This window comes from Cebus imitator, unplaced genomic scaffold (assembly GCF_001604975.1).
Source record: "Cebus imitator isolate Cc_AM_T3 unplaced genomic scaffold, Cebus_imitator-1.0 Scaffold518, whole genome shotgun sequence".
In the NCBI taxonomy this organism is placed as follows: Eukaryota; Metazoa; Chordata; class Mammalia; order Primates; family Cebidae; genus Cebus; species Cebus imitator.
The window spans coordinates 1,055,518-1,066,168 of NW_016107833.1; the positions used below are offsets into that span (position 1 = coordinate 1,055,518).

General features: G+C 44.4%; 1 protein-coding gene and 1 long non-coding RNA gene across 4 annotated transcripts in view; one reads left to right on the top strand and one right to left on the bottom strand.

Moving 5' to 3' along the window:
- VAPA (VAMP associated protein A) overlaps positions 1-4,320 on the bottom strand; it is a 51,040-nt gene extending 46,720 nt beyond the window's left edge. For all 3 annotated transcript variants that reach the window (XR_001820528.2, XM_017514169.2, XM_017514168.2), the window contains exon 1: positions 3,639-4,320. Coding sequence is in view for 2 of the 3 variants with exons in the window: in XM_017514169.2 (XP_017369658.1) it covers positions 3,639-3,717 (79 nt within the window). In the remaining variant the exon portion in view is untranslated. The remainder of the gene's footprint in view (positions 1-3,638) is intronic.
- Positions 4,321-9,720: 5,400 nt separating this feature from the next.
- Positions 9,721-10,403, top strand: LOC108292999. Its single transcript, XR_001820529.2, has 2 exons — positions 9,721-9,910; positions 9,943-10,403. It is a non-coding gene; the product is annotated as an uncharacterized LOC108292999 (long non-coding RNA).
- Positions 10,404-10,651: the final 248 nt, after the last annotated feature.

Below are 10,651 nucleotides of genomic sequence, written 5' to 3' on the forward strand. Positions count from 1 at the left end.
CCAAAGATGCAGTAGGTGATGTTGACGTCCCTTGATCCCTACAGAGCTTAATTTTCTTTGTTGATGTGTTATTGGAAGGGGGCACATGTTCACCACAAGGGTTCTGGCTTACTTTCCTCTCTCTCTGATCATTAAGAATATATATGACATTTATGTAGCATTTTATAAACTTTCTTCTTCTTCAAACTTTCCTCCAAAACTGCTAATAGGAGCCAGGCGCGATGGCTCACACCTGTAATCCCGCACCTTGGGAGGCCGAGGCAGGTGGATCACCTGAGGTCAGAAGTTGGAGACCAGCCTGCCCAGGATGGTGAAACCCCATCTCTACTGAAAACTCAAAATTACCCGGGTGTGGTGGTGCACGCCTGTAGTTCCAGCTACTCTGGAGGCTAAGGCAGGAGAATTGCTTGAACCTGGGGGCCAGCCAAAGGCTGCAGTGAGCCAAGATCAAGCCACTGCACTCCAGCCCCGGCAACAGAGCAAGACTCCATCTCAAAACAAAACAAAACTGCTAATAGGTGGGAAAAATAAAATGTTGTGTAATACGTTATAACAGAATTTTATCATGTAAAAAAATTTTAAGACAAAAAAAAATAATTTTTCACATAAAATACCAAGTTTCAAATCTGAAATCTAGGTAAAATTACTTCCCAGGTTTAAACAACAGAATTTGAAGTAAAGCAATGTCTACTTCTTTTTCTTTACTAACACAAGATATCTACTTCAGAATTCATTACATCATAAATGCACTTTTGTATGTTAAAAATTGTATAAAACAAACTTTTTTTACAATACTGAGGTATGTAGAAAAATGTACTGAACTAGTTATCCGCTTATGCAAAATTGTGCAAAATGATGTTAATTCATCTTCAAGATGATTGTGTTAATACGTACACAAAAGAAAAACCATCCAATTTCAGAATGATCACCTGAGTCACTCCTGGAGAAATCGTCTCAAACTCAGAATCAAAATAACTAAAATAAACCTACTAGAAGATGACAAAGAATTCTGCAAACTATCTTTTAAAAGTCCTTCACTTAAAAATAAAATTTCTGGTAATTTAGGATAAGTCAAATTATTTTTTTAATCATAAACCACAAGTAGACTGTAGATTCTAAATGAGTCTCCTCAGTGTTGAACTGTGCATATACAAAGGTTTCCATCAAAGCAAACAATTTACCTTTGACTAAAACAATAATATTAAGGAATCAAACACCAAATGTCACCTCCCAATCCTCTCCATCTTTAAACTGAAACACACAACAAACTACTGGGCATTTAAGTACCAGGCACTCTCTCACAACAGTGTGTTTACTCAACCACTCTCTTGGCCTAAACCTTCCCTGAAATGAAAAACAAGCCTTTTCCTTAAAGGCTTCCTAAGGGAGGGATGGATAGGGCACGCAGAGAAATCAGACAGGGTTGTGTCTCTCTTACACCATCTGTATACCTTTCCTTTTTCCCGTACTAGTCTTATCATTTGTACTGGCAACGCAATAACAATGTGTTCCATAATCATAGCTATAATTCTCCAATACCCCCAAAGAAGGAAATACATGAATAAGTCACTGTGTAGGGTTTTTGGTTGTTTTTTTAAACCTGATTCTCTACTATTATTAGTCTCTTGCTAAAGCAACATAACAACTTCCCCAAGGAGAAACCTTCAAACTCTGTGGACATTTCGTGGCCTAAAACTGGTTGTAAAGGCTTGTAAGCACCTAACGGCAATTTACACAGTTATCCAGTAGAGGAAATGTTCACTGTAAACACAGCCAGTCAAAAGATAAAAAAGAAATACTAAATATCTCTCTCTCTCTCTCACACACACACACACACACACACACACACACACACACACACAGATATCATAGAGGTTTACATTAAACTATCTCAAGACAATGGCTGAGTTAGGACATTTCATGATTCCTCAAAGGTTTTCCCCCAGCTAAAACTATGTAAAATCACACAACATACATAAACTTGCAATAAAATACATTCACTGCACCTTGTCTTAAAACCAAATCCTTACCCAACAAGTAGCTCACTCACATTTCTATTCAACAGGCCGGGAGCGGTGGCTCACGCCTGTAATCCAAGCACTTTGGAGGCCAAGGCAGGCGGATCACCTAAGGTCGAGAGTTCAAGGCCAGCCTGACCAACATGGTGAAACCCTGTCTTTATTTTTAAAAAAAGAAAAAGAAATTTGTAAATACACTAAAAAACTTGCAATGAAGTTATCCAATATCAATCTCGTAATTTCAGAATATATTTTAAATTCCTAAAACTAAAGTTTTTCCTATGGAAAACAATGCAGTTGGTTTTCTCGTTACACAACAATAAACGATTTCACTGTTTCTTTTAGCACTAGAATTACTACACACCTCACAAAAATTGTTCTCATTCAACAACTGAAATAGAAGACACTGACTTCCAAAAGGGGACTCACTTCACACTTAACTAAAGATAGGAAGGAACCTACTTTCTATTAGATGTTCACACTCTTTCAGTATTCCTTAACTACAAGACAAAAATAAAAACCTGTCCAGTTTCTAACTCTCTTTCCTAAAGTACACTACATATTGACAAGCAAACGGATCAAACAGCCCCTGGGATTGTTCCAGTATCACCAAGTCAGACTAAAAACTTATCACCGGCAGTGCTACAAAACAAATACAAAGTTCCAGAGCTGGGTGACAGACACCTTATCAGCCTTCTCAGGGTCTGTAAGAAACCGCAAATGTAAAGGCAAAAAAGTCACACGCACTGAAGGCTTCTCAGCAGAGGAGCTCAAACGAAGGGCTAAATAAGAGCAAGCACGCGGGTGGCACACTGAAATGTCGTAGAAGGCAGGAAGCCCCGCTACTATGAACCTACAACTCTGCGTTCGCGGCTGACGCATCGCTCCTGCCCGCACGCGCTTTTGGCCGTGCCAACAGCACCGGGCAGCCCTCGCCGGGGACCTCCCGGGCTCCTCCGACTCCCCAGCGCGCCCTACACCTGACAGCCGAGTTATAAACAGGGCGGAAAGGTGAGGAGCGACGCCCTCCGCGGAGCCCTAGGCTGGCTGCACCCAACTCTCCCCGGGCCGGGACTGGGGGACGGCTCTCACTCCCAAGGGGTCCCGCGCCGCGCCCTCACCTCCCCGCGCCGCTGACAGCGGGAACCGGAGACGGACGCAGCTTGCGCCACCTCCAGAGCCCACTCCCCGCCGCAGCCCCGAGCGCAAGCCCGCGGTTGCCCACCCGCCCACGCCCCGCCGTAGCACGCCGTCGGCCTCGGGAGCCAAGGACGCGGGCCCCGGCCAACGGCGGCGCGGGCGGGACCGGACACCCGGGAGGCGCCCCCGCGGGACCGCAAGATGGCGGCGGTGGCGGCACCAGGGCCCGACTCCCCTCCGCCTCGCCCGGGCCGGCGCGCGCACTGCAGCGCGGGCGGGACAGAGGGAAAGAAGCCAGCCTGAGCGCGGGGCAGGCCGGCCGAGGCGGCTGAGAGGCAACAACCGGGAAAGGGCAGGCGCCGGGGCGTGGGGGAGGGGGCGCTCCCTCGGGCCGGGGCCGCCGACGTGCCCTCCGCGCCCCCCCCGCCGCCAGCGGTCCGCGTCACCCACCCCACCCGGGGGTGTCCCCATCCTGCCTACCTTTGAATTTGAGGTCTGTGGGCGGGTCGAGGACCAAGATCTGCTCGTGCTTCGCCATGGCCCCGGAGGCGGACGCCATCGGAGAGACAGCGCAGAGCGGGGGCGCGCCCGCGGCGACGGTTTGCTGGCTGGGGGCGGGGAACGACGGCGGTGCCCGCTCGGCCGAGCTCTAGGACGGGGCCAGGCTCGCCGCTTCCGAGCCCTGACGCCTGCCGCTGTGTCGCGGATTTGGTAGGCCACCCGCTGGGTCAGCAGCTCCGGGTCTCACAACTGACTCAACCCCACACCAGCCGCCGCGGCCACGCGCACTGCGATCTTCGGCGGCCCACGTGACGGTCTCTGCGTTGTCTACGTGCGCGCCCCGGCGGCCGAGAGCCCCTCGCGCTCGTCCCGCCCTCCAGGCCTGCCTAACGCGGCGCCTGGCTGCTGCGCCTGCGTGCTCGGGGCTCGCCGCGGCTCCAAGCGCAGCCCAGCTGTCAAGGGAACGGGTGTGGAAAGAGGCGGGGCAAAGGCCCGCGGGACCGACGCGATGCGCAGCCGCAGGGCTGGAGGCGCAGTCGTCTGTCACGTTGAGCTACGAGTACGAAACTAGAGAACCTGCTCTGACAGCGCATCACGGTCTTCCAGGAGGGAATGCCTAGGGAAGAGTAGTGGGAAAGCGCCCACTCACTACAACTCCCAGCATGCCTCTTGTAAGGCGGGGTCTTCGCCGAGGGCCTGGCCCTGCGCGGTGCTTGCTGGGAAGTGTAGTAGTGGCTGTTTGTGGGCGGGAAGGCGAGTGAGGTCCGTTGGAGGCGAATGGGGTGGGGTTTGCGGACGCTGATTTTGCTTCTCAGAGCACGTCTAGTTTGTGCTAAAAAAGAAAAAACTTTTGAAGGCTGAAACGAGGTCCCAATGTTAGAAATATATTGATAAAATCTGCCCTGTGGAGAACAGGCGGGGGTGTGTCCGTTTGCTCTGTAATTCTATCTATCCCTCTGTTGCATTCCCTGTGATATCCAATCCAGCATCTCCTGCTTCCTGAGTTCTCTCCAGTGATGCAAAATCAGATAAGGAAACACACCCCGTCTAGGAAGCAAATGAGTCGCAGAGGAAATGTGACAAAGCACACAGAAGCTAGAAATAAAAGTCAAAATCTACACCATCAAGCCTAAGAATCTTCAGTTTTGATTAATGATGGACCCAAACCAACACAGTTGTCACGTTCACATGCTACAAAAGAAATCCATCTGCATCACTGACAATATACTGTAGTAAACTGAACCAAATGAGAAAAATCCCAGCAGCAAAGTTGCTGACAAATCTTTAGCCGATTGCCAGGGTAGTCCGGTACAGGAATGTCAAACGAAGCGAATGTGCTGTAAATAAACCTTTATTGTATTGTATGATATTGTCTGAATATAAATCCCTAGGAAGCGCCACGAAACAAAAGACATATTGATTGATGTTACTGCCGTGGAGCAGCACAGTTTGTCTACAAAATAAATGAGACGAAACAGCAGTCTAGACATACACACCAAGTTTTCATGTGCAATCCAGGTATCAGAGTGCATCCAGGAACAGCCTGCTGGAATCACTAACCTGGCATTCACAGAAGATGGTGCCACCCAGGAGGAATGTATCTTCAGCCATGAAGTTCCTGGGAGGATAGAGTGCTTAAGTAGTTTGAAACATATTCTAAATTTACCTTTCCTGTGATTTCTTTCTATTTGCAAAATTTATTTTGAAATGTCGATTATCATTAAGGTAGAATACAAAAAAAAATTTTTTTATGTGAGTTAAAGTTGATTTTGTTTTAAGGAAAAAAAAGCTAAAGTTGACAATCAGTCCAAATAATAGTGTCCCACATAAGTTTAGTTGTGAATTGACAACCCTAAAGACCCTCACAAACTCCAGTATTTTGCCAGCCTAAGAACTCTCCTCCATGGGCAAGCTAGCCTAGGCTGAACCGGTCCATCCATAGCTGGAGGGACAATTCTTTTACCAGAAAGCATTTGTGAATCCCCCATGTGCAAAGAGCCAACTAGCAGAATAGCATGCGGAGGAAATTCCCAGAAACTCCCCTACGGAAGGATAAATCGTCACCCATTCACCATGGGTTTAATGGGAAGCCCGAATTGGATGTATTCCAGTTTCCCAGTCTATATCATTAAGAAATCTTTGCCCATTTGAGTCCTCTATCATTGGAATTAACTGTTTTTTTCTCTTCTCAGTATTGCTTCAAAAATCATATAGGTATAGTCTTAAAATATACAAGAATTTAAAATTCTGGTATTCTAAGAATATGTGAAACATCTTGGGATTAATCCCTTATTCATATTTTAGGGCATTAGATTAATAATGACTGAGTCATCTTGAATCATCTACTTCCCATCAAATAATGCACTATTTAAGTGGTTTGTGCTTTGGTATTTATTAGTACGTTTCTTCTAGCACTACACACTTTACAAACATCATCACACGCTACTCAGAACAACTTTATAACAGTTGGCAAGTGCTACTTTCGTTATTAAACATGGAAATGAAAACGCAGATGACAGCATCTCATCTCAGTAATAGAGCTCAACCAAGGGCAGGGGAAGTTGCCCAATGTTCTGTTCTGTGCATTTTTGCTCTTCCCAAAGCCACAATAAAATGACAGCCCACAGTGGTCAAGGCAACAGTTTAAAATGTAATTGATTTATCTATTGTTTAACATTTAAGCTAGGAGTAATGAACCATGGGACCTATGTTCATTTTGTTTGCTCTTTTTAGATTGGTTAATGCAGCACAGAAAGGCCTTATATATATATATACTTTTAACCATATCAAGCAACCAAATGTTTATGAGTCTAAGAGGTACAAAGGCCTTGAATATTATTTCAACCTATTTGAATCACTAATAGTATTCACCTTTGGACAGGTTATCTGTTACGGGCTTGGCAAAGATCTTTTTTTTTTAAGTTTCCAGTATAGATGGTGTCAGTACTGGAAACTTAAAAAAACTTCTCCATAGTTAAATACATTAAACTTTGCAGTAGAGATGCTCTATAATTATGAATTTGTTTATGAGCAATTCTCTGAGTAATTCACTTTGGTGAACATTTAAATAGGCATGCTTTCAATAAACGTAGAGGCAGTAAAATAAAAGTATGGGCTTTGGATCTGCACTGCTGGGTTCAAGTTCCATTTTTCACTGTGTGATCTTTGCAGCTTACTTCACCTCTCTGTGCCTGTTTCACATCTGTAAAATGAGAAGAATAATAATACCTACATTTTAGGTTTGTTACCAGGATTCAATGAGTTTCTACACATGAAGAGCTTAAAATAGTGCCTGATTCCAGCACTATTACCTTATTAATATTAAATATTAAGTTACTGCTGTGTGCCCACCAGCACCATGGCAGCTAATGATTAGTGGTGAGCTGATAGATGTGGTCCCTACCCTAATAGGCTTATATCCAAGAGTGAAAGACAAATGTGAAATAACTATACCATTATTTCATTTGAATTATGGTAAATATTAGGAACGAGAGGTCTAAGGTACTGGAAGAGTAACCCGTGGGAACTGAGTTGAGGGTTTGGAGATGATCTCCTTTAGGGAGTAATAAGAAGTATCTTCTGAAGGATATCTGGATATCCAGGCAAGGGAAACAGCATATGCAAAGGCCAGGCTGACATGAGCAAGGCTCACTGCAAATTGTAAAAGAAAGGCTGATGTGTTATGGTGAATAAAGCGAGTAGTGTGTAGCAGGAGATGAGGCTGAAAAGCCAGATTATGCAGATTGTTTTAGGTCATGTTAAGAATTTGAGTCTTTAGCATAAGAAAATAGGAAACCAGACCGGGTGTGGTGGCTCACGCCTGTAATCCAAGCACTTTGGAGGCCAAGGCGGGTGGATCACCTGAGGTTGGGAGTTCAGTACCAGCTTGACCAACATGGTGAAACCCCATCTTAAAAACAAAAATAAAAAATAAAAGAAAATAGGAAACCATCAAAGAGTTTAAACAATAGAGTGATATGAGCAATTCTTAAAAGTTCTCTTGACTACAATGTGGTGATTGGATTAGAGGGAGTAAGAGGGAATATGGGAAGAACTGTTTACATTAGTGCTATAATTCAGAAGACAGAGGATGGCCTTATAGAGAACAGTGTTGCAGGGAATGGTAGTTCAGGCTAAGGTAGACAGAATGGAGATGCAGAAAATACGAATGGGTTTGAGAGATATTTAGGTGGTAGAATCAATAGCCAATCAGCTATTGATTAGATACAGGGGTGGTAAGAGAAAGCGGGGGGGTGGGGGGCGGAGAGTGAGTAATCACTCCCCTTCTTCTGGTGTGTGCAGGTGGATGAATAATGGTACCAGTCATGGAGAGAGAGGACGAAATTCTGAAGTTGGGGTGCAGGGAAGAAAAGATCACAAGGCTAGTTTAATGTAAGATACCTTTGAGACATTCATGAGGAAATGTTAAATAAGCAATAGAATGTTCTGGTGGGAACTCAGGAGCAGCAGCTCTGGGCTGAAAACTGAACCACAGTGCCTTGAGCAGGAATGGTCACGGGCATGTAGGAGGTCATCTAATGCAGACAGAGAAACAACCAGAGCCTCGTACTCCTGCTTGGGAAACTGGAACTTTCAAATATTTCATTAAGTAGAATGAGTTAGCTTTGGTGGGAGAAAAGTGGCCAGAGAGGTGGGCAGGAAAGCAGGCATGGATGGCTCACTTATCCCCATTCTGACGTCCTCCAGGGATGCCTTCCTGTATTGCAGAAGCCACACCTTTGCAACTAGGCTCTTTTTTTGGAATGAAAAAATTCTGAGAGACTTAATATATCCACCTTAGTGACTCACAACATTGTACTTGACCTCATAGCTGAGATAAAAATTCTTGAACCCTTGCAAAACTCGCACATTGCCTACTTTTCTCAGATTCTGTTTATCTCTTCTCAGCTCCCTCTGAATGACTGGTTTGCCAATGCCAGAGTACGCTGGCAAAGAGAAAAAGCCCAACAAGCATCAGGACTCCAGAGGACTGAACCACAAGGTTTTCCCCTCACCCAGTTTTCATTCCGGGGGAGGCGATCATACACAACTTAAACAAACAAGCTGAGCACATGACCATGGCAACTCTCATTGTTCCTATTTTTAATCTGGTCAAAGATCAATAGAATTGTAGATTTTGAAGAACTGTAAAGCTAAATCACGAAAATGAAATCACAATTCAGGAGGGGTGCAGTGGCTCATGCCTGTAATCCCAGGAGTTTGAGAGGCCAAGGCAGGTGGGTCATGAGGTCAGCAGATCGAGACCATCCTGGCCAACATGGTAAAACCCCTCCTCTACTAAAAATACAAAAATTAGCCAGGTGTAGTGGTGCGCACCTGTAGTCCCAGCTATTCAGGAGGCTGAGGCAGGAGAATCACTTCAACTCAGGAGGCAGGGGCTGCAGTTAGCTGAGATCCTGCTGCAGCGCTCCAGCCTGGGTGACAGAGCGAGACTCTGTCTCAAAAAAAAAAAAAAAAAAAAAAGAAATCACAATTCAGATACAAGTCATAGATTTAATTAAATCTATATGGATCGTTCTTGAAGTTTCTAGAGTTACATATAAAGGGCAATTATCAGATGTGGCTTATCACACATCAATCTTATCAGCATTGTTCGATTTCAGAAGAAACGTATTAAGGTGAAATTAGACTGTGCCCCCCAAGAAGACTTAGTAACTATGTGCTTTTGGAAATGAGTATATAAATTCCAGAGCTGTTCAGCAATGTAGTGAACAATGTCTTGTCCCTGATTGTACATTTTCTTTTGTGACATCATTAAGACAGAAGCTGAGTATCACTATAAATTATGTAAACCACCAGGCACGGTGGCTCACGCCTGTAATCCCAGCACTTTGGGAAGCCAAGGCAGGTGGATCCCGAGATCAGGAGTTTGAGACCAGCCTGACCAACATGTTGAAACTCCATTCCTCCTAAAAATACAAAAATTAGCCAGGTCTGGTGGTGGGCATCTATAATCCCAGCTACTCAGGAGGCTGAGGCAGCAGAATCGCTTGAACCCAGGAGGTGGAGGTTGCAGTGAGCCAAGATTGTGCCGTTGCACTCCAGCCTGGGTGACAGCAAGACTCCATCTCAAAAAATAATAATAATAAAATAAATAAAGCTTCAGTCAGAATAATTCAATCTGTACAGGGTAATATTCTCATTGTCTTTATTACAAATGGTGAGTGATTAGCATGAGACCTATGACTTAATGTAAGCCCCGTGAGAGCAGGGACCTCATGCCTTGTGCTGTTCACTGGCATCCCTCTAGCATCTGTAACAGAGCCTGAGATATGGAAGCTGCTCAACATACATTTAGTTTTCTAATTTTTATTTTGAATTATAGTTAATTCCTGAACAGCATGGGTTTGAACTGTGTGGTCCACTTACATGGAAATTTTCTTCCACCTCTTCTGCCCCTGAGACACCAAGACCAACCACTCCCTTCGTCTTCCTCCTCAGCCCACTCAGCGTGAAGACCATGAGGATAAAGAGCTTTACGATGATCCACTTCCACTAAATGAATTGGAAATATAGTTTTTTTCCTTATGATGTTTTTAATAACATCTGAGTCTCATCACCTTCCATAAATTTACTGATTTGCTAAATTATGATATGAATATGAAGGAGTCTCATTCTTGCATTCCCCTATGAAAAACAGATAGGAAACTAGAGTACAATATTTGTATCTAGCTCATTTTGCCTTTTCCTTTACAATATACCATCAAAATACTGTTTTCCAAAGTAACTCTGACTAGTGCTTTTTTCTCCCACCCCTTCAATATGGTTATGTTATTCATTCATAACATAATTGTAGTAAATTCATTTATACTTTAAGTATTCCAATTTTCTCCCATCCCCATTGTTTTAACCACTCATCTTGGGAGTCTGTAAAGCATTAACGTGGCTCTAAGAGTCCACATTAGCATAGTTCTAAGTATGAACATGGTTAGCAAAGTATCTCTCCCTGAATCCTGTGACCCCATTCTCAG